Here is a 24,232-nt window from a genome sequence, read left to right as displayed (position 1 = left end):
ATCTATCATTCTGCCAAGGCTCTGTGGAACTCTCTGGGGATCTAAAGGACCCTTCCTGGGTTGGATGCATGCAAGCTACGTGTGATGGAGAACACATGCAAAGCCTTTGAACCCATCTGAGCCTTCTGGTACCCACAGAGGGGCGGGTCACTGCCTCTCCACTCCATTATGACCCCGGTTTCCCTTCTTCCTTTCCTACAGATCATTTTCCATTTCAAAGAAATCTGATCCCTTAATAACCCAATGAGATCACTTCCTACGCTTTGTCAGGCACAATACACACCCTTTCACTTCTGCTCCACAAACTCGAAGCAAAACATGGAAACTTTGCAGCTTCCTTATCTGGAAATCACCCCACGCTGATATCTACTCAGCAAGCACACGCAGGGTCTTGCTTCATCCTTCTTTGATTGCCCTGTCAAGGCACAGTTCCCTATAAAGGGCAGGCGGGGCCCCCAGAGGAGCAGAGAGGCTGAGACCAACCCAGACACCTGCAGCTCTCCCTCCAAGCTCGGCTCCTTGAGTGCCAGCATACAGATCTCCGCAATGCTTCTGAGCCTGCAGCTCATGGTGGCCGTCTTCAGCCCCCAGGTGCTCGCCCAGCCAGGTGAGGCTCTTCCTTCCCTAAGTCTTAGCACTTGAGCTACCTCAGCTACCACCATCCAAGTGGGAGCCATCCCAGACGGGCTGCATCTTCTTCATTATGAAGAAGGAGAGAGGCCAAGACAGGAGCCAAAAAAGAGCCACCTCCCATCAGAGCCACAACTTAGTTCCGAGGTCCTGAGGCCAGTCCCTACGATCATCCTTGACACCAGCTTTGGGGAGACAGGCTGAGTGCAGCCACTATGTTAACACTGCCTTGTTTGGGGAAGTGGTACAGAAGGAAGCACCATTTCTGGTCGTGGGTGTGGAAGACTTTTCAGGCAGCAGTGGGGAGGAAGAAGTCCCTGCCTGTGGTCTCACATTTTGGGTTACGGTCTAGTGTAGCATCCAGCACGGTGGCTGTGTAAGGAGGATAAGCACCCCCGAGGAATCTCAGCACATGACACAGGTTAGCTACCAGCCCACGGGGTCGACTAGCCGAGAACCAACGCATGTGCAGCTTTGCATGGGCCAACAGGGAAGAGCCTTCTTACCCAAGTTTCCCGGGATCCACCAACACGGCTGGGTTGTGTGGGCGAGGCTTTACCTCTGGGTCAGGACTTGGCAGGGTGACCCCTGGCCCCTTCCCACCTTCTCCCTCCTTTGCGGGTGCATTTTTCCTGTGTATCCTGTCTCACTTGTGAAATTTCTTTCAGATTCCGTTTCCATCCCAGTCACCTGCTGCTTTGGTGTGGTCAGCAGAAAGATTCCCATCCAGAGGCTGGAGGGCTACACGAGAATCACCAGTGCCCAGCGTCCCCGGGGCAGCTGTGATATGAGTGCACCAGGCCAGCTCTCCCAAACTTCTCTCTGAGAAGCAAGGGAAAGAGACCAGGATTCACAGCCACATGAGCCAGATAAATAGACCATCTAATCCACAGGGACATTCACCCCACAAAGGAGTCCACAGTCACCCCAGGCTCCCTTCTAGGGGCTTGGTGAGATGGCTCCAGGTGCTTCAGCCAGGAGCCTGGCCGGTGTCACCTGGGCAGCAAGAGCAGACCTTCCTCTGGAAGCCACCCTCTGCCTCCCCTCCCTCACTCCTGGACCAGGCCTCTCACCCAGGGAACAAGGGCTGGCTAGGTCTAGGGCCCCCTGGGCCACACCCCTGGGCGGACCCCTCAAGAGGCTCACCTGGTTGTCCCCTTTCTCTTGCAGCTTCAAGACTAAGCTGGCCAAGGAGGTATGCGCTGACCCCAGGGAGAAATGGGTCCAGGATTCCATGAAGCTCCTGGACCAAAAGTCCCTAACTCGGAAGCCTTGACCTCCCCATGCACACCTGGACTGAGACTCAGAGTCTGAGGCCAACATTATTTATTTCCCAGCCTTTCCTGGGTACTGTAGGACAGTACTTAGTTATATAATGTACCGAAAGGAGGCTTCTATTTAATCATTGAAAGCACAGTATTTCTTAGATAATATTTAATTATATTAAAGTTCTGGATGTTTTTGTCTCTTTCCACCATGAACTCCTATGATTGCAAGACACAAAGCCCTGGAGATGTGTGGCTTTTACTTTTTAATCTGTGAGCTCAGTTAAGTACATGGCGACACGCCCGTGTTTGCTTTCTGGGCTGCCCGTGGCGCTGTGAGGTTCTTATGAGGACTGGCGGTATATGAAACACTTCTGTATTCTTAAGGAATTGGTGCTCCTTGAAGCTGTGTACTTTTCTTTTGTTGTTGAAGTTATTATTACTGACTATGGAATTTTCAAAGAAAAATATAATTTTAAACTACATAGACTTATTTTTCATGGAGTAGCATGTAACACACAGCAATGGGTGGCAGTTTGGGGCCCCTCCAAGAACGCCTTTGGCTGGGGGTGACTCAGTTGAGATCAGGGAGAGTGGACAGGGCCAGCCCACGCAGCCCTAGTCCTTGGCCTCCAGTCCCCAGAGCCCCTCACCCTGAGTCACGAGGGTTTCTGTTTCCACGTCATCTCTCACCACACCAGTACTTGCCTGAGGACTCTCTCCTGATCTTCAGTCTTTAAACTTTTCTCCATCTCTCAGGTTTTTCTCCATCTAATTAGCTCTCAGACCCTGAGCAATATCCCAGGGGGCAACTGGGCCAGTGAAGAAACTTGGTATCTGGATCCCAGATCCATACAGGGCTTTTCATTGACAATGAGTACCCAACACACCTAGTCTTTTTTTTTTTTTTTTGAAGATTTATTTATTTATTTGAAAGTCAGAGTTACGTAGTAAGAGGAGAGGCAGAGAGAGAGAGAGGTCTTCCATCTGATGGTTCACTCCCCAATTGGCCGCAACAGCTGGAGCTACGCCCATCAGAAGCCAGGAGCCAGGAGCTTCTTCCACGTCTCCCACATGGGTACAGGGGCCCAAGGATTTGGGCCATCTTCTACTGCTTTCCCAGGCTATAGCAGAGAGCTGAATCAAAAGTGGGGCAGCCGGGACTTGAACCGGTGCCCATATAGGGATGCAGGCACTGCAGGTGGCGGCTTCACCTGCTACGCCATAGTGCCAGCCCCAATGCCTGATCTTAAAGGTAGTGTGTCTGATACAGAGCACGTGGAGCGAGCTCCTCAGAGATCGTGCAGGAGGGAGGAGGATACATAGAGAGGGAGGAATCCCACCCACCTGGGCTCTGAAGCAGTGGAAATAAGGATTGGAGGGCTGATGTGGCACAGTGGGCCAGGCAGCTGCCTGCGATGCCTACATCCCATATAGGAGTGCCAGCGTGAGTCCCAGCTGCTGCACTTCTAATTCAGCTGGAAGCCATCAGGTTATGACTCAAGTGCTTGTGCCGCTACCACTCACGTGGGAAATCCAGATGGCATTTCTGGCTCCTGGCTTTGGCATGGCCCAGCCCTGGTTGTTACAGGCATTGAGGAAGAGAACCAGCAGATAGAAAGCTCTCTCTCTCTCTCTCTCTCTCAATCTACTTTTCAAGTACATGAGAATAATTTTTTAAAGATTTAATTTATTTTATTGGAAAGGCAGAGTCAGAGAGAGAGAGAGAAGGAGGACGGAGAGAGAAGTCTTCCATCCACTGGTTCACTCCTCAAATGGCCTCTTCAACCAAGGCTGGGCCAGGCCAAAGCCAGGAGTCAGGATCTTCTTCTGAGTCGCCCACGTGGGTGCAGGTACCCAAGCACTTGGGCCATCCTCCCCTGCTTTCCCAGGAGCATTAGCAGGGAGCTGGATTGGAAGTGGAGCAGCTGGGTCTCAAATTGGTGCCCATATGGGATGCCAGTGTGAAATAATTGTTGGAGATAAACTGTAGGGGGTCTTGAATTTCAGAGTGGGAAGCAATAGGGTTCCCGAAAGATCCAAAATAACAAAGAAGGAGAAGAACACTCTGAGGCATGCATAAGGAAGAACACCTGATATCTGAGTGCAGGGTGGAATGAGGGAGGGACAGCTTGGGAGAAAGCCATGGGGGTGATGCCCAAGAGACCATGAGGATCTGTGTGGGGATGAAGCTTAGGAAAATGCAGCAGGCAGAGGGATGACATGTTGGATGTTGTGCAAGAGGGGAACAGTAGACCTGTGACATAGGCCCATCCCTTACAACCTCACAAAGCAGCTCCTAATTAGCTTATCTTGGGGCCAATGCTGTGGTTCAGTGAGTTAAAACCCAGGCCTGCAGCACTGGCATCCCATATAGGCACCAGTTTGAGACCCAGGTGCTCTACTCCTGATGCAGCTCCCTGCCAATGTGCCTGGGACAGCAGTGGAGGATGGCCCAAGTGCTTGAGCCCCTGCTCCCATGTGAGAGACCTGGGCTCCTGGCTCCTGGCTTTGGCCTGGCTCAGTTCTGGCTGTTGTGGCCATTTAGGGGGTGAACTAGCAGATGAAAGATACCTCTCTGTCTCTCTCTCTCTCTCTCCCTCTCTGCCTCTGTCTCTCTGTGTGTGTGTTTCTTTCTCTCTGTAACTCTACCTTTCAGATAAATAAATCTTTTCTTAAAAAAGAATTAGCTTCTCTCTGCTATGGCATGAATGACTATGCCCCTACAAAGCTCATCCTAATCTAATCCCCCTCATCCTAGTCCACCTGGGGTTGCCATTCCTAATACCTGAGTTTGGGGACTGCATAAAAAAATGAGGGGTGGGAGCTGTGGCATAGTGGGTAAAGCCACAGCCTGCGGTGCCGGCATCGCGTATAGGAACCAGCCTAGTCCCAGCTCTCTGCTATGGCCTGGGAAAAGCAGTAGAAAATGGCCCAAGTCTTGGGGCCCCTGCTCCTGTGTGGAATACCCAGAGGAAGCTCCTGGCTCCTGGCTCCTGGCTTTGGATTGGCACAGCTCCAGCCACTGTGGCCATCTGGGGAGTGAACCAGCCAATGGAAGACCTCCCTCTCTCTCTGCCTCTGCCTCTCTGTAACTCTGCCTTCCAAATAAATAAATAAATCTTTTTTTAAAAGAGAAACAAACAAATAAATAAATGAGGATTATTCGGCTCATGATTCTAGTGGCCGGAGTCTCAGGCCGCATCACACCATGACAGCAAATGGCTACAGCTGTGTGGAGACGGGCCCCACACTGCGACACCCAGCCCACTGCACAAGCCCAGCACCAATCCGCTCATGAGCACGGGGCCGCATCACCCCCATTTCCAGTCCTCCTCTTAAGGTTCTGCCACCACCACACCCCGGCGCTGGAGAGCAAGCTTGCAGCGCGTGCCAACCGCCCTGGCAGCAGTTGGCAGAGGCATCAGGGGGCAGTGAGGCCCCGAGGGGTCTGCCCTCCTAAGTGACGCCAGTGCATTTATAAAGAAGGCCTGCGGGGGGCCGGCGAGGACACGCGGAAGGCGCCATCTGGGCAGAGCAGGCCCCTCTCTGGCCCCCGGTCCGCGGCAGCCTTCCTCTTGGACCTCCCAGCCCTCAGAACTGGGAGCAGCATGTTTGCGTTGTCTGTAAATGACCCTGTGTCAGCTGCAGAAAGGATTGAGACACTCTCCATCCCCACACCTCCAGCCGGACCCTGAGAGCTTTTGCCGGTATCCATTCAAAGGCACACGCCTCCTCTTCCCGGCAGCTTCTTGCGGTCAAGGTCTCGCTGAACTTCTTGAGCTCAGCCGCTTCTCCTGCAGACGTGTGACTCACCATAGTGAGGCACCCGGACAAGACTCCCCACGGAGAGAAGGGAGCTTCCTATCTCGTGAGCCGGCTCCTCAGGGCCTGCTGTCCAAGACGGATGTGCAGAGGCTCAGCAGGCTTGGAATTCAGCACGCTGGGAAGCAGAGGCGGCGGGAGACCTGGATCCTCATCTCCAAGCTGACCCAACTCTGAGTCACTCAGGCTAAGTGGACATCCCCGCCTGACCTTAGGATGGCCCCTCCCGCAGTGAGGGTGACCCCTGGCCACAGGCCGGAGCCGCGGAATGGGCGGTCTCTGACAAGTCTCTCTGATTTCACACCCATGTCTCTTCTCTTGGAAACACGGCCTGAGCTGTTGGCTGGGCAGAGTGGGAAGTTAAAATGTCTGCAATTAAAACCCTGGAGCCAGCCAGGACCTAGATTATTGAAAACAAAAACAAAAACAAAAACAGCTCACATAGCAGACAGACCTGCAGATAAGCTTTCAGAGGTCACTCCAGGGAGCTCCTGAAGCCCCAAGAGCAGTAGGCAGAGGAGGGCCCTTTCCAATCTTAACCTGTCTCTTCCGCAGCTTCCAGGACCAATGGGACGTGGAGATGGGGGTCCAGATTTTCACAAATCCCAGACCACAAATCCAGAATCCCAAGGGCAGGAAGACTCACTCTGTGCTGACACCACCTGTTGGTTTTCTCCAAACCTTACCCAGCTGCACTGTAGAATTTTGTCATTACATTTAAATCCCAGTAGCGTTAACCACTGCAGAACTCAGGTACCACGTCATCATTTTAAATGATGCTTCACTGCCCTGACCAGAATAGCAGTATTTTTAGAATCCACATCCTTACGTAAACTGGTTGGAATCTGAGAGCTGCCAGTCACTCCCTTCCTTGTCGACCAAGGGCAAAGAAGCTGGGTGGTCCCGGGAAGGCGACAGATCCTCTGGGGCTCGGTGGATGGCTTGTGGCAGGCTGTGACTCACTCTACTCTCTTCACATCAGCTCTCAGCGCCCCTCACGCCTTGCTGGTGGTGCACAGGCTCCCCCTGGTGCCCTGTCAGGTCAGGAGTGTGCTCGGCCTGTATACTTGCCTGAGGCAGGAAGTTCCTGAAAGAGAGCACGCTGGGAGGCAGCCATCCCCCCAGGCAGGGCAGGGACAGCTGCTTTCTGCTCTCCTGCCTCTGGCTGTTGATTCTGGAAGTCAGGCTGTGGGCTGCCCACAGTGTCCCTGGAGGATCGGTGCGCAGCGCTCACCACGTTGACCCTGACCATACAACTTGCCCTGGCTTCTCCTCCATCCATACAACATGCCCGGGCACTCTCTCTGAGGTGCCCCAGTGAACTGTCTGCATGCAGGTCCTCACTCCGTCTCTGTTTCACAGATTCATCTGTTCATTATTCTCCTTCTCCTTGGCCAATACCTGGATCTCAACCAGGAGGTTAATGGAGGCCAAGGTCAGGAACTCAGCTGGACACGTGATTGGTGTGTTGCCAGGGCTGGGACTGGAACTAGGACTGGAGCCTTACCCAGTGTGTTTTTCAGGGCCAGGCTGAGTTCAAGAGAGTGGCCCACAAGTCGGGGCTGACAGGGCTGGGTCTGAGTTAGCCACATAGCTAGGTGACATAAACATGGGTTGAGACAACATTGACATCTGTCAAGATAACGGAAGCCAACTCAGTGCTGGAGAAGCTTCCAAAGCAAAATATAGAAATTTGGAACATTGGGGAAAACTTTGTGATGTTATCTGGAATTAGGTATTGTATGAACTCATAGTGTTAAGGATATAGATTGATTAATAGATAAATGATTGATAGGAGGAAGGAGGGAGGGAGGAAGGATGGCGAGGGGGAAGAAGGGAGCAAATGGAGAGAGAGACAAAGGTAGAGGTAGAGATGAGCGATGCACACTGATTATGTTCACTGGAAAAAGCTAGAGACAATGACACATGAGTATCAGCGTATACATCAAGCGCCCATTTTATAAAAACCATTCTCCACTAAAGAAACCAGAGATCCTTCGATCCACGGCTCACTCCAGAGCTGGAATATCTGGTTGTGTCAAAAGAGAAAGAAGTTATTTTTTAAAAGTAATGAAATGTGTCAAAGACACATAGAACCCAATTTGAAGAGACTCACTGGCCAATCTGGGACAATCTAATCACCAAAATAAATACAAATTTAAAAAACCATAATAATTTATATTAATCTATTGAATAAAGTCAGAGAAGGGAAAGTTCTAACTTAGAGTGAAATGCTAACCAAAAAACAGAAGAAAGCATGGAGTCAGACAATCACCACTTGGAAGCCATCAGAGTAAAAACTGATTCAGGCAGGAATCATCTATGAATCCTAAAACAAATGGTTGAAAATTTGATTAGGAACAGACTATTGATAGCCTCAAATTATCTCCCAACACAAACAACATAACAATCAACCTATACAATGAAGAGAATTGCAGGCAACCCTTTAATCACATAATAAAAGAGCCCATCACCAGTAGCAGAACAAGTGTACCTCCTGGTACAATGCACTGAGAACAAACATGTCTTCAGCTACTCTATTGCTAACAACACGTAAACTAGATCTAATCGCTAGGAAATAAAACAAATCAAACTGAGAAAAATCCTACCTAGAAACCGGCCTCACTGTCAAGGTCATGAGACGAAGACTGAGAAACTGTTTCACATCAATGGAGACTAAAGGACCATGACATCTGAATACAGCGCGTGGTCTTTCATTGGATCCGGAAGCTATACAGAAAGTCACTGGGAAAACGAGCAACACTGGAATGGAGAGTTTGAACAGATGGAAATGTTGGGTCTGTGTGGACATCCTGATTTTGATGTTTGGACCATTGTTCCAGAGAAGAGTATTGAAGTGGTAAGGTGTTATTAGTCGTTCATGTTGTCTGCAGTTTAATCTCAAAGGGGTCAAAGAAAAAAAACCTCTCTACGAATAGATACATAGATCTGTGTCATATAAATGAGAGTGCTTCCAAAAGTCCCTGGAGTGCTGGGTGCTTGCTGCAGCCATTAAGATTCTGCTTGGAACACCTGTGTCCCTTGTCAGAGAATCTGGCTCTGGCTCTGATTCTGGCTCCCTGCTGATGCACACCTGGCAGGCAGCAGGTGATGGCGCAAGTGGTTGAGTTTCTGCCACCCAAGTGGGAGATCAGATTGATTTCCTACCTCCCAGGCTTTGGGGTAGTGAACTAGCAGATGGTCAGTCTGTCTGTCTCTCTCTCATAAACAAAATATTTTAAATTAGCTTTTTAAAAATTCATGGAAAACAGAATTCAAAGATAACGGTCATTTTCCATGATTGTTTTGAAACACCCTCATACGTAGCAGATACACACACACACACACACACACACACAGTTACTTCCAAAAGTTTGTGGAGGCCTGGCATTGTGGTGTAACAGGTTAAGCCGCCGCCTGCAATGACCGCATTCCATATGGACTCGGGTTTGTGTCCTGGCTGTTCCGCTTCCAGCCCAGCTCCCTGTTAATGCACCTGGGAAAGCAGTGGAGGATGGACCAAGTACTCGGACCCCTGTACCCTCATGGGAGACCCAGATGAAGCTCCTGGCTCTTGGCTTCAGCCTGGCCCAGCCCTAACCAGCCATTACCTCCATGTAGATAGTGAACTAGCGATGGAAGACCTCTCTCTCTCTCTCTCTCTCCTTTTCTCTCTCTCTATAATTCTGCTTTCCAAATAAGTAAAATAAATCTTTTTTTTAATTCTTGGAAAATTAGTATTATGGAAAGAAAATTCATGAATTTCGAATTTTTTTGCACCAAAATAAACTTTTTATTCCATTTTCCACAAACTTTGGGAAGCCCCCTCAGTAAAGGTATTTGTAAAAGTTTGCAGGAAAATAGAATTGAAAGGGCAAACATCCCATGAACTTTGTGGAGCCCCTGTGTTCACAACAACTCAAGCTGTTGCACCCCTGTGTAGTTGTTTAGACTTGGCTGTTCTGATCACGTGTGTGGTTCCACCTCAGTGTGATTTAAATTCGCATTTCACTCCAAGGAGGTTGAGCTCTATCAAGATGTTTGCAGAATGTTCTCTTTTATGAAGCATTCATGCATATCTTTTGTCTACATTAGAGTGTCTGTCTTTTAATTACAAATTAGAAGTGTTTTCTACACTCTAAATAGGAATGCTTTGCCAGGCATCCAAATGAAACATCTTCTCATAGTGTACAAATTGCCTTTCATTCACTTCAGGATGCTTTTTGATGAAAACAGATCATAATGTTCATATAGTCCATCAATCATTAGGTTCCTTTATGGTTGGTGCTTTTGTTTTTTGTTTAAGAAAACTTTTTAAACTTAATATCATGAAGACATTCTCCTGTGATGTCTTCTAGAAGTTTTTTTTTTTTTTTTCACAGTTAGAGATACAATCCACCTGGGATTAATTTTTGTCTGAAAGGAAAGGGCCAAGATTTTATTATTCCACATAACTAATCCACTGACACAGCACTAGTGTTTCAAAAGACTTTTCCCCCAACTATTCCAGAGTGCAAGTTTTGTTGTAAACCTGATGTCCATATATGTAGAGTCCTACTTGTGTAAGTTTACCGGTTATGTTTCTCTACTCTTGAAGCAATGACATGTGTTTTAACAACTGTAGCTCTCTGATAAATGTTTATATCTGATAGCATAAGTTCTATAGTTTTTTTTTTCTTGATTGTTTTTGGCTTTCTATTTCTCCGTACAATGTTTCGAATCAGAGTGAGGCGTTTGGCACAGCAGTTAAGTTGCCACTTGGGACACCCACATTCTTCATCAAAGTGCCTGGATTGAAGTCTCAGTTACTCCACTTCCGAGCCAGCTTGCTGCTAATGCACACCCCAGGAGGCAGCAAATGCTGGCTCAAGTACTTGGGTCCCTGTCCCCTCTGCGGGAGACACAGTAGGTGCTCCTGGCTCCTGGCTCCAGCCCTGGCTGCTGCAGGCATTTAGAAAGTGAACTAGTGGATGGAGGACCCCCCCCCCATTTCTCTCTCTCTCCCTCTCTCCCTCCCTCCCTCCCTCCTTTTTTACCCTCCCTCCCTTTCTCTCTTCTTCCCTCCCTCCCTTTAAAATAAAAAGAAAATAGATCAATTTTAAAAATAAAATCTAGAATTAGCTTATCAATTTCCACAAAATACTTGCTTGGATTTTACTGGGGATTGCATTAAAGTTGGGGAAGAGCTTACAACATTGGTATCAACTTTTCCAAATTCTGTGCATGGCATATTCAAGTCTCCTTTAATCTCTCTAAATAATGTTTAATAGTTTTCTGCATATTATAAAGGTCTTATCAGGTTTATTTTTAGGTATCTGGGGGGTTTTTTAGCTTTTGGAAATCATGTTAAGAAATATTCTTTTAAATTTTTACTTTATTTTATTTATTTGAAAGGCAGAGAGAGAAACAGAGCTTCCATCCACTGACTCACTCCTCAAATGCTGGCAACAGCCAGGGCTAGGTCAAACAGAAGACGGGAGCCAAGATCTCAGTCCAGGTCTCCCATGTGGGCAGGAACCCAATTGCTGGAGTGATCACCTGCTGTCTCTCAGCATTAGCAGGAGTCTGGAGAAGGAGGCTGGTCTTGAATGCAGACACTCAGATACGGGATGCAGGCATCCCAAGCAGGACTTGACCACTGCCCCAGATGCCTGCCCCAAGAAGTTAGAATAGCCTGATCTGTAGACTCTTTCAGTAACATTTCTTGTAAGCAATAGCGGCTTTACGTCATCCTTTGCCATCACTATAACTTCAGTTCAGAATATCGTGGTACATTTGCTAGGACCTCATGGGCGTGGCCCTGTTCTCCAAGGGAACGTTTCACGTTTCTATGGAATGTCACGCTTGCCCCAGCTATTCTGTAGATGCTATTTGTGGGGTTAAAGAAGTTCCCTACATGTGCTAGCTTGTTTAGGGTTTTCTTTTGCCGTAAGTGGTTTTTGAAATTTAACAAATGATTCTTTGCATTCAGATGACCATAAGATTTTTTTTCTGCTTTACTCTGTAGTTGAGGTGAAATGCATTCATTGTTTTTCCACTTCAGTTAGCATTTTAAAAATCAAACTAGGGGCTGGTGCTGTGGCAAAGTGGGTAAAGCCAGCACCTGCAGTGCCAGCATCCCATATGGGCTCCAGTTCGAGTCCTGGCTGCTCCACTTTCCGTCTGCTATGGCCTGGGAAAGCAGTGGAAGATGGCCCAAGTCCTTGGACCCCTGCACGCATGTGGGAGACCCAGAAGAAGCTTCTGGCTCATTGGCTATTTCCAGATGCCATTGCTGACATGTGGTTACCTATGATTAGGAAAGACACAGGTCCACATCTTCCTTCCAGAACATCCCTCACAGAATTTGGCATCAACATTGCACTGATCTTAGAAAACGAACTGAAAAGTGTCCCTTGTTTTATTTTCCTCAAAAATACTTTTGCAAACTTCATGTTTTTGCTTCCTTTAATGTTTGGAAGCAAATCATCCTGGGATTTCTCTATAAAAAGATTTTTAATTACAGATTCAACTACTTAATAGATATTGAAGTATTGGAATGTGCTATGCATTATTGGTTAACTTTACTTAGGTCTGTTCCCCTCAAAATTTATTCATTTCATTAAATTTTCAAATACATGGGTCTAGAGTTGTACACAGTATCTTTTTATCATTTTATAATGTCTGTGGTTTCTGTGCTAATAATATCTCCTTTTTCATCTCTGATATTGCTAACTTGTGAGTCACAGATTTTATTCCTTGATCAGCCTTGCAAAAAAATTAACATTTTAGTCTTTTCAAAGAACAAACCTTTAGTTTTGGCATTTTTTCTCATTGTGAGTTTGCTTTGTTACATTAATTTTTGCTTTTATCCCTGTTTTTTATCTCATTCTACTTTCAGGGGGCTTGATTTTCTATCTTCTATTTTTAAACAAATGTACAGATTATGGACTTTAAGTCTTTGTTTTTAATGTACACATTTAATTTCTTTCTTTCTTTTTTTTTTTTTTGCTTCAATCATTGCTTAAAAAATCTTCAAAACACCTTAGTGAGGCTCATGACAGTGCCAGGGCGTACGGAGATATAGCCCTCTGCAGCCTTCTAGACACTGTCACACCATCTCTGACTACGCCCTTGGCCTTCTCCAGGTGTAGACCAGCAGGTGTGCATCCTTTCAGACAAGCTGAGCCCTGCCTCTGCCAGTTGGCGTAAGGCCCTGCTTCTCTCAGTAGTCACCATAAGTCCTAACCCTAACCCTAACCCTAACCCTAACCCTAACCCTAACACCATAAGGCAGTGATAGTGAATACACATTTAATTTCACAAACCTTCTATACACTTCTATAGTTCACTTTAAGACATAAATTTTGATGTGACATGTTTTATTATAATTTATTTAAAATATATTCCCATTTCTATTATGATTTCTTCTTTAATCCATATGTTGTTTAGATGAACATGACTACATTTTCAAATTTAGCTATATTGCAAGAAGTACCCATTTTGTTATTGGTTTTAATTTAATTCTGCATGGTTAAAGAACATATTTTATAGTTTTTAGACTTTTTCTATCCACTGGGACTTGCTTTGTAGTACAGCATATAGTCAGTTTGATAAATGTTCCCTCTTTTTCTCTCTGCCTGTCTCTCTGTCTGCCTATAAAATAAGTAAAATAAAATAAAATAACTTTTCTAAAAAGAACATTTCTTAAGTGATATTATGTCCAATAGCTACAAAACTCACAAAAGCCATTTGATAAATGTTTCATCCTAAAGCTGTTAGATGCTGGCATGTCATGTGGATAGATTCTGTGAATAGAGTAGTTCTAATCTTAAATGACATTTTTAGAAAAAAAAAAAAAAGCAAGTGAATCTTGTTACAACACTTCACTGTAAGAAAAACTAAAGGCTTAAGAGAAGTGATTGCACTGGCGACACAGTTCTTCAGAAAGTAAGAAGGAGCAAGGCCCTGCAGGGTCTCCTATGTATTTTTTTTTAAACTATTTATTTATTTATTTATTTGAAAGTCAGAGTTACACAGAGAAGGAGAGGCAGAGAGAGAGAGAGAGAGAGAGGTCTTCCATCAGAGAAATAGGACCAATCGAATATATAAAATATACAGAGAAAGATTTACTATACAAACTTAGTTCACGTGATTATCCCAAATCTGCAGTGAGTCAGCCAGCTGGAGATGCAGGAAGGTCGATGGTACAGATCCAACTCCCAGGACTCGGAGCCAGCAGATGTGGAGATGTGGAGCCACTCTGCAAGCCAGCCAGCTGGAGACCTTGGAAATGCCAACCTTTCAGCTCCAGTGTCAAGGCTTGGGGAAAGAATAAATAAAATAAAAGCTGGTGCCCTAATTCAGAGGCAGTTGGATGGAAGAATTCTCTTCTACATGGGGGAAGAGTCGGCCTTTTATATCTACTCAGGTCTTCAACCGACTGGGTGAGGTCCATTCATGGGGTGGAATGAGGTGAAAAGGAAACAATCCACTTTATTCAGCGTGAAACTGTGAACTATATGTTTGGACTTCATCTCCATTTCCTGGCACACATCTCCTAAAACCCTCGGAATCTCTAAAGTGGTGGCATCTCTTTGGATGCCAACGAGTTGTCTGACAGCTGGTTGCCTCTGGGCAGCTTCAGGATGGGGCATGGTCACCAGAAAACCCAGGGCAAGATTAGAAGGTTGGGGCTTTCAGCTCCATCCCCTGCCTTCTAGGGAAGGGAGAAGAGTTCAAGTTTAAGTTGATCATCAGTGGCCCGCGGTTTAATCATGTCTATGGAAAGAAGATCCAAAGGAACACACAAATAGGGCTCAGGGGACTTCCAGATCACAGAACACGTGGAGGCTCCGGGAGGGTGGGGGTCTCCCGGGAAGGCATGGAAACTCCATGATCCTCCCCCCAACCCTCTCCCCAGTCATCTCCTCACCTGCATCTTTTGTGATACCCTTTATAATAACCAGGAAACCTAAATAAGTGTTTCTCTGAGTTCTGTGAGCTGCTCAAGCAAATTATTCCAGCTAAGGAAGGGCTGTAGGAACTCAGTTTATTGCACAGGTAAAGCTAAAGCCTGAAGCTTGTGATTGGTATCGGACGTGGGATGGAGCAGTCTTGGGGATTTGCCCTCCACCTGTGGGATCTGATGCTGCCTCCAGCTAGGGAAAGAATCGAGTTGAATTGGGGGACACCCAGCTGGCATCAGCTGCAGAATTGCTTGCTTGCTGAGAGGTAGAAATCTCTGTATTTTTGAGGACACGGAAGTGTTCTGTGTTGACTGTTGTGGTGTGAGAGCAGACAAAAAGCTGTTTGTTTTTCTGGTACATGTAAGTGTTAATCTCATTGGAAAGCACCTTTGTAGAAACACCCAGAACAATGTTTTACCAACTATCTAGATACTCCAAGGCCCAGTGAAATTGACACATAAAATTAACCATCATCATGTGCATGCACACACACACATACACACACACAGATATGTGCACATTTGTTTTTTGAAGAAGTTGCCAATGCAATAAAGAAAAAGAAGGCCGGCGCCATGGCTCACTAGGCTAATCCTCCGCCTTGCGGCGCCAGCACGCTGGGTCCTAGTCCCGGTCGTGGCGCCGGATTCTGTCCCAGTTGCCCCTCTTCCAGGCCAGCTCTCTGCTGTGGCCCAGGAGTGCAGTGGAAGATGGCCCAGGTCCTTGGGCCCTGCACCCCATGGGAGACCAGGATAAGTACCTGGCTCCTGCCATTGGATCAGCGCAGTGCGCTGGCCGCAGCACGCCAGCCGCGGCAGCCATTGGAGGGTGAACCAATGGCAAAGGAAGACCTTTCTCTCTGTCTCTCTCTCTCACTGTCCACTCTGCCTGTCAAAAATAAAAAAAGAAAAGAAAAAGAAAAGTATTTCAAGCAAATTATACTGGAGCAAGCAGACGTGGGAAAATGTAAACCTGTGCCTTGTATCGCACTACACATACATAAAATTAAATTTAAGATGTATCAGAGACCCAAATATGAAAGCTTCATCCAGAAAACACCCAGAAGAAAACATGGAAAAGCTTCCTTACCACTTAGAATTTAAAAAAAAAAAGATTTTTTAAGCAAAACTTAAAACATCTAATATCAAAGAAAAAATACATGCAAATTGGACCTCATCAATGTTGAGAAGAACCATTCATCGAAAGATACCATTAACAAAAAGACAAACCAGCACCTACGTGAAGACACACCAAATAGTTTATCCCTCATTATATGAAGATTCTGACACATTAGTAAGGAAAAGGGAAAAAATTTAAAAGTGGGCAAAAAAATGTGACAGGCATTTCACAAAAGAAAATATTGAAATAAGCAGTGAACACATGGGAAGGAGCGCCACACTGTGTGTAATCAGGGAAATGCAAGTGGAGGGAACTCAAAGCACCTCCACCCTCCGCGATGGCTAAGTCAGAAAAGATGCAAGATGTCCATGTGGCTGGCGTGGAAAAGGTGGAAATACTGAGTGCGGATGGACACGCAGAGCAAACAGAGGGCCTCTACAGTGCCGGGAAGCCGCGTGTCAGTTTCTAGCAAAGCTAAGCATATGCTTGCCCAATGGCTCAGCAATTCCTCTTTAAGTAAACAGTTTAGATAGAGGAGTCAACACATACACAAAAAGGTTTGAACAAGATTAGTCATAACCGCTCTGTTCACAGCAGCTCAGCTCTGGAAGCACCCCAAACGTCCAGAGCGGGAAAGCAAGCTGTGTATATCGTAAAATGAAACATGTTTTTGGCAGAAAAAATATCAAAGTATTCACATGTTTTTTATTTAGTTATTTTTTAAAGGTTTATTTTATTTATTTGAAAGACAGAGTTACAGAGAGAGGTAGAGACAGAGAGAGAGGTCTTCCATCTGCTGGTTCACTCCCCAGATGGCCACAATGGCCGGAGCTGCACCGATCTGAAGCCAGGAGCCAGGAGCTTCTTCCAGGTCTCCCACATGGGTGCAGGGGCCCAAGGACTTGGGGCCATCCTCCACTGCTATCCCAGGCCACAGCAGAGAGCTGGATAGGAAAAGGAGCAACTGGGACTCGAACCGGCAACCATATGGGATGCCGGTGCTTAAGGCCAGAGCTTTAACCCACTGTGCTGCAGTGCCGGCACCTTATATGTTTTTTAAAAACCATGACACTGAGGGGCCAGCACTATGGCGTAGTAGGCTAAGCTTCTGCCTGCAGTACTGGCATCCCATATGGGCACTAGTTCGTGTCTCAGCTGTTCTTCTTGCAATCCAGTTCTCTGCTGTGATCTGGGAAAGCAGTAGAAGATGGCCTAAGTGCTTGGGCCCCTGCAGCCACATGGAAGACCTGGAAGAAGCTCCTGGCTCCTGGCTTTGGATCGGCTCAGCTCCAGCCCTTGAGACTTTTGTGGAGTGAACTAATGGATGGCAGACCTTTCTCTGTCTCTCTGTCTCTGTCTCTCTCTCTGTAACTCTGCCTTCCAAATAAATAAATAAAATCTTAAAAAACAAGCAGTCACACATAAAAGACTATACCCATGTGATTCCACTTACGTGAATTTCAAGAACAGGCCATCTGGTCGGCGCTGCGGCTCACTAGGCTAATCCTCCACCTTGCGGCGCCAGCACACCGGGTCCTAGTCCTGGTCAGGGTGCCGGATTCTGTCCCGGTTGCCCCTCTTCCAGGCCAGCTCTCTGCTGTGGCCAGGGAGTGCAGTGGAGGATGGCCCAGGTGCTTGGGCCCTGCACCCCGTGGGAGACCAGCAGAAGCACCTGGCTCCTGCCTTCGGATCAGCACGGTGCGATGGCCGCAGCACGCCAGCCACGGCGGCCATTGGAGGGTGAACCAACTGCAAAGGAAGACCTTTCTTTCTGTCTCTCTCTCTCACTGTTCACTCTGCCTGTTGAAAAGAGAGAGAGAGAGAGAGAGAGAGAGAGAGAGAGAGAGAGAGAAAAGGACAGGCCATCAATTGCTGATGGAATTCAAAGTAGTTGAATTAAGGTGAAGCGTGGCCTGGGAAAGGACACATGAGAGCTTCTAGGGAGGACGGAAAGTCCACCATGATGCAAGTGAGAGTTACACATTGTATAACAGATCTCTCAGTAACCAAGCTGCACCTGGAAGGTCAGTGGATTTATTGTATGTTATTTATATACTATATATTATCTATCTAAAATATATTATTTATTTAAAATCAATCTTAATGTATGTAGTAACCCAAAATGATTCACACAGTTGACTCACAAGCTCACGTCCAGGTCGATGCAGGGGGTGGTGATGTTAGGGAAGGGTTCTTACATGCACTATCGCGTCAGCTGGAATCCCAGAGGAGCAAACCAAACGCCCAACACGTGGTGTGGTTTAGGTGAGTTATGGTGCTGCTACATAACGATCAATCCTTGACCTTGAAGAAAATAGTGTTTTGTCAAACAAATTAAAAGGAATTATATCCTACTATAGTTTTAATGATTTTTGTGACTTTGTTAAAATTTACTTTATATGAGCAAAATTCATTTGATTATTGTTTTTTTTAAAAGATTTTATTTATTTATTTGAGAGGTAGAGTTATAGACAGTGAGAGGGAGAGACAGAGAGAAAGGTCTTCCTTCCGTTGGTTCACCCCCAAAATGGCTGCTACGGCCGGCGCTGTGCTGATCCGAAGCCAGGAGCCAGGTGCTTCTTCCTGGCCTCCCATGCGGGTGCAGGGCCCAAGCACTTGGGCTATCCTCCACTGCCCTCCCAGGCCTCAGCAGAGAGCTGGAGTGGAAGAGGAGCAACCAGGACTAGAACCCGGCGCCCATATGGGATGCCAGCACAGCAGGCAGAAGATTAACCAAGTGAGCCATGCTGCTGGCCCCCATTTGATCATTGTTTATAGCCCTTGCCTGTTTTCCTGCTGTTCTATTGTCTTTTTATTCTTTATTTGTTCAACTCTTTATTTAATAAAGCCATTAAGCCTTTGATTATAATGTAAATTAAAAATGTTATCTCAAATCAATAAAACAGTTGAAAAACAAAGAAATTGTTATTGAAAGATATAAAATGACTTTTGATAATATTTTTTGACATGATAGTAACTAACAAATCAAGACTAACCCATATTTGATAAAGGCCCTGATATTTTCACATAAAAGGAAAACATTTTCCCTTTAGCTCTGTTTCAGTGTGGAGTGTGCAAATTGTTTCATAATGCTTTTATACATCTTAAGTATTTTCCAAGTATTCTAAGTCAGCATAGATTGTTTTTGAAAATATAAAAACATTTCTACAAAATGCTGCCTCAACAGAAAAGCTTCCTTTTTTTACTCATTCTCAGAACCAGCGTGGGTCCAATACACACTTGTTCCTGTCGGTGTTTTCCGTTGAGTCTGGAAAAGGGAAGCGCCAGGTGTCCCCCCTGGGAGTTCCTCCGAAAAGAAAGAGCAGCAGAAGCGAGAAACTGTTCTGAACAGTTCTAAACTGTTAATGTGGCACCCGGCAAGATGCCAGGCCCCACGGCTCAGGGAGATGGCACAGCTCTCACTGCCTGGGACAGCCCTGCTCTATCCCTGACTGTTTGCAAATGCATGGGAGAGTCCCCGCGCTTCTTGGTCTCTGGGGGTCGTCAGTCAGTACTCAGTCTGGGCTGTGTGTGGGCCTATGGAATGCCCAGAAAGGTGACCTGCTTTCCTGAGTAGAGGTAGTAAGGCCTTGGAGCCAGCGTTGTGGCACAGCAGTTTAAGCCGCGATTGCAACACCAGCTTCCCTGATAAGTCGGTTCAAGTTCCAGCTGCTCCATTTCCAGCTGCTAATGCACCTGGGAAAGCAGGAGAAGATGGCCCTAGTGTATGGACCTCTGCACGCATGTGGGAGACCGAGATGGAATTCCAGGCTCCTGGCTTCAGCCTGGCCCAGGCCTGGCTATTGTGGCCATATGGAGAGTAAACCAGTAGGTGGAAGATCTCTCTGTCTCTCTGTGTGTCTCCCCATCTCTCTGTGTATAATCTACCTTTCAAATAAATAAACTAAATCTTAAAAAGTAGCAAGGCATGTCCTCAACCATTTATTTCAGAGTAAGATTTGGTCCCCTATGAAAATCCATGTAACCTGAGAAAACTTCACAGACAAGACATGCTTTAAATCTGGCCTTAGATAGCTCCTGCTCGGACCAAACGGAAGGCACATTAGAGGCGGGTGGGACAGAGGAAGGTGGGGAGGGAAGAAGTGAGGCAGGTGCCCTGGCAGTGTGTTCACGGTGTTTCCTCCAGCATCTCAATGCCGGCAGTCGCTTCCTGGGCAGCTTGCCTTGCTCTGAGCACTCCCAGGCTTGGGGGCGGGGAATGCCAACTAGGGCTGACCCCCTGGGCTTTTCGTTAGTCACTCCAGCATGGAGCCCTGAGACGGAAAGGCTGCACTGTCTCCATCCTCTTTGGAGCCTCAGAGAGTGAGAGGAGAGAGCCACGGAGAAGTGTGAAGTCCAGCTCTGCTTCCCTGAGCAGTGCCAGTTTCTTTTCTTTTTCTTTTTTTTTTTTTTTTAAGATTTATTTATGTATTTGAAAGTCAGAGTTACACACACACACACACACACAGAAAGGTCTTCCATCCGCTGGTTCACTTCCCAGATGGCTGCAATGGCCGGAGCTGTGCAGATTCGAAGCCAGGAGCCAGGAGCTTCTTCCAGGTCTCCCACGTGGGTGCAAGGGCCCAAGGACTTGGGCCATCTTCCACTGCTTTCCCAGGCCACAGCAGAGAGCTGGATTGGAAGTGGAGCCAGGACTAGAACAGGCACTTATATGGGATGCCGGCGCTTTAGGCCAGAGCGTTAACCCACTGAGCCACAGCGCCGGCCCCGCCAGTTTCAATCTGTTGTATATCAGGACTTCCCCATTAGTTATTCTCTGAGAGTTGACTTTAGCAGGTAAACAAACACCTGAGAACCACAATGCTGCACACAATCACCAGCTCCACTCTGCACAGATAACTAAGGTGCTGGGGCACCCAGGATTGCCCAGTTCCATGGAAGGCAGAATGCAGGGGGCGTGGGTGCCACGGTTCTACAGCAGCATGCTAGGTCATGGCTTCCACAGCTCTAGGAGACTTCTGTAGTGATTGCTGGGTTGGAAACAGCTGGCTGCCCTGCTCTTCTGAACATGATGGTCTAACCAGCACAGGACCTCCAAAGCTCCCAGTCTGGCTGGTGAACCAGGGACAGAATACTGTCCCTTCAGAGCCACCATCAAATAATCCTAGGAAGTGTCAATATTTGTGGCAGCGGGTGCCCCTGGCGAAGGCTTGGCAGGGGGACCTACTGTACAAGACCTTTGGGTTGCTACATTTGACAAAAATACTGCAAGGAGAGCGTCTATATGAAAAATCACTCCCTGATGTTCTGAAATTTGACTTTAACTAAGGATCCTGCACCTCGTCTGGCAGCCCATCCACTGCAGGGCCATTTCTCCATGGATCCTGGAGTTTCTCGGTGGACCAGGAGTTGAGGTTGCATCTGACAGCTGGGTAAGAGCCATGAGTCTCTTCTGCAGGTGTTCATCTGGGGTTTCTGCCAACAGTCAAACTGCACCACAGTAAGCATCTGATCTTACTTCATTTCTAGGGAGTTCCACAATCATCGCCACACACCCCTGCCACCAAACCACCCTGATTACCAGCTCTGGCCCTTTGGGCCCCCGGGTTCACCATGCCCGCCTTGTTAAATGGGCATCTCCATTTGGCTTCTGCTACCTCGATTCCATTCTAGCAAACCCCACTCCATCTCAGTGGCCATTCTTGCAGGGACAGGGACAGGGAGAAGGAGAGGGAGAGGAAAGAGAGGAAGAGGGAGCTCCAGGATCATCTGAGTATTTGCCAGTGTCAATGTAAGTTATGGACACTATGAAAGGACCACCTGGTCGACTCGCCCAACATCACAGGAAGGTAGCAAGTAGCAGCTGATCTCTAGGCTCAGGGGGTGAGCCATTTGCTCCAGATCACGCAACCAGCAATGGCAGCCTGTGTCTGACCCAGGTCCCAGGCTCCCAGCCATACTCTCCTATGTGATGTTCATCAGGTCCTGAAGTAGTGGGAAGCACAGGCATCAGTCCTTACAGTGGAGAGGATTTGAATGGCTCCTGCCCACTCCCTTTCCAGATTGGGACATGTGTGTGGGAGTGGATTTTTCTTTGAAGATTTATTTATTTTTTATTTTGAAAGTCAGAGATCTATAGAGAGAGGGATAGACACAGAGAGCTTTTACATCCGCTGGTTCACTCCTCAGATGGCTGCAATGACCAGGACTGGACCAGGTCGAAGCCAGGAGCTTCTTCCGGGTCTCCCACATGGGTACAGGGGCCCAAGGACTTGTGCCATCTTCCACTGCTTTCCCAGGCCATAGCAGAGAGCTGGATCAGAAGTGGAGCAGCTGAAACTGGAACTGGTACCTACATGGGATACAGTCATCATAGGCAGTGGCTTTACACAGTGCACCACAATGCTGGCCCCTGGAAGAGGCTTCTAAGGGTGTTAGGCTGAGCAGAGTAATCCAGATTTGGTGGGCTGCTCCTGTACCAGGGAGAGGTGTTAGTCATCAGCTAGATTGTGGATGGGGGCCTAGGCTTCAAAAGAAGCCTGCAGTTGATGAAGTTGAAAGGGTCAAAACCTCCTTGGATGTTGGAATGGAGGCCAGGCTCAGGGACAAGGCTTGCACTCCCAGGGAAGCCCAGGGGACCCCTCCTCTTCAGAGGCATCAGGGAGTGCTTGGATGAGGTCATGAGACTTCGAGGGCTGCACCCCCAAGAGCTCTGGGTGCTGTTCTCTTGCACTGGCGGTGAGTGTGGAGGACGCCCCATCTCTGCGGTTCTGCACCGTTTATGCCCAGCATGAGCAGCTGGGGACCTGGTAAGTGTAGTCTCCCGTGCTCAATGCCAACACAGGCCCTGGCCTGGGCCCTTTCCACAGTGCTCCGAAAGTGGATGCACAGCCCGATCCTCGAATCCCGTTGGAAGGCCTAGTTCCAGAGGCCACTTCAGGGTACCCAGGCCTGTGTCACCCAGGGCCTCCCTTCAGCTGGGAGGATATGAGCATGGCCCAGAAGAGACACTGGTTCCACGGATAGAGGTGTGGGCCTGGAGAGGACGGCTCCCCACATCTGGATGGGGCCAGTCCCCAGGAGCCACCTGGAGAGAGGATAAAGCCATCGGTTGAGGGCTGCCCTCCAGTGAGGCCCATGGGGAGACAGAAGAGACAAAGTGCCTCAACCTAACCCTTCTCCCCATCCAGGGCCCCAGCCCGGTGTGGAGCCAGGCAGCCAGCAATCCCGTCGTTGCGATCCTCGCAGGCTGGCTTCCAGGCTGGGAACGGACGGACCGTGTGCCTGAAGGAACACGCTACTCGTGCTCAGTTCTTGTACCGCTGGTGGCCAGCTTTTGTCTCACTGCTACGCTCTGTGTCAGCGTTATGTAAGACTCAGAAGGGCTGGACGGAGTCCTCTTCCCTGGAAGCCATTGTGCAAGCTTGGGAATTAGCTGTCAAAGCCCTCGGCCCCCAGGGGATATTTTTCAGGGGAAGATTTTCAGTGACGGATTTCAACTGCTTTAATAGTTTGCAAATTGCTGTGGTTTGTCCTTATTCCATCTTGCAATCTGTTAGTTCTGGTTTTTTGGAAATCGATGCATTTCCTCTAAATTAAATGCGTTGGCACAAGATTCTTTCTTTCTCTCCAGTGGCTGCGGGCTCTGTGGGGACGTTGTCCTTTTTATCCCCCTCAACCCGTCCTTCATTTGTGCCTATTTTTATGGCTTTATTTGTGCCTTTTTTGCGAGGTCAGTCTCAGGGAGTTTTAGCTTCATGGATCAATGTTGGACCTCATCAGTCCTCTCCCGTATGTGTTGTTTTCAAGTTTTGCTGTTTCTTTCGCCTTCGCTGGGTGTGAAAGACTTGCTTGCCAGAGGGGAAGGCAGAGAGGAGAGCATTCCTGCAAGGCACAAAAGTAAACATTGTCTTGCAGCCAAGCGTGGGGGCAGGAGGCAGGGGCCAGCGTAGCCAGGTGGAGGACTTGCCAGGCTTGGTGGCCAGTCCCATTGTCCCCTCCCTCCTGCCAGGACCCCAGCAGCACTCCCGGGCCCATGCTTCTCACAGGAGGGAGGCAGGCACGGGGGCAAAGCGCCCCAGCCTTGCTGTGTTCCCCACTTACTCCCTGCCAGCGACAGCTCTGGAACCGCAGGCCTCCCTCCTGGAAAGGAAGGGCCCGGAGCAACCAGACGTCTCGAGCAGTGGCACAGGGAGCCCTTGTCATCAGCACCTGACTTGTTCTGTCTCATGTCTTGGACTTGCACACAAAACTTGGCTTGCAAAGGACTTCTGCAGGGGCCGGCCCTGTGGTGCGGTGGGTTAAGCCGCCATCTGCAATGCCAGCATCTCGGAAGAGAGTGCTGGTTCGAGTGCCAGTTGACCTGCGTCGGATCCGGCTCCCTCCTAATGTGCCTGGGAATGCAGCAGAGGATGGCCCATGTGCTTGGGCCCCTGCACCCACATGGGAGACCCGGATGGAGTTCCTGGGTCGTGACCCTGTCATTGT

General features: G+C 48.0%; 1 protein-coding gene across 1 annotated transcript; it reads left to right on the top strand.

The window, feature by feature from the left end:
• The first annotated feature begins 488 nt into the window (after positions 1 to 488).
• On the top strand, positions 489 to 2,267 carry LOC138845928 (uncharacterized). Its single transcript, XM_070059978.1, has 2 exons — positions 489 to 1,447; positions 1,574 to 2,267. The coding sequence occupies exons 1-2, from the start codon at positions 1,043 to 1,045 to the stop codon at positions 1,904 to 1,906; spliced, it is 738 nt and encodes a 245-aa protein (XP_069916079.1). The 5' UTR covers positions 489 to 1,042; the 3' UTR covers positions 1,907 to 2,267.
• Positions 2,268 to 24,232: the final 21,965 nt, after the last annotated feature.

This window comes from Oryctolagus cuniculus, chromosome 17 (genome assembly GCF_964237555.1).
Source record: "Oryctolagus cuniculus chromosome 17, mOryCun1.1, whole genome shotgun sequence".
Taxonomy (NCBI): domain Eukaryota; kingdom Metazoa; phylum Chordata; class Mammalia; order Lagomorpha; family Leporidae; genus Oryctolagus; species Oryctolagus cuniculus.
This window is presented reverse-complemented; position numbering and strand designations above follow the sequence as displayed.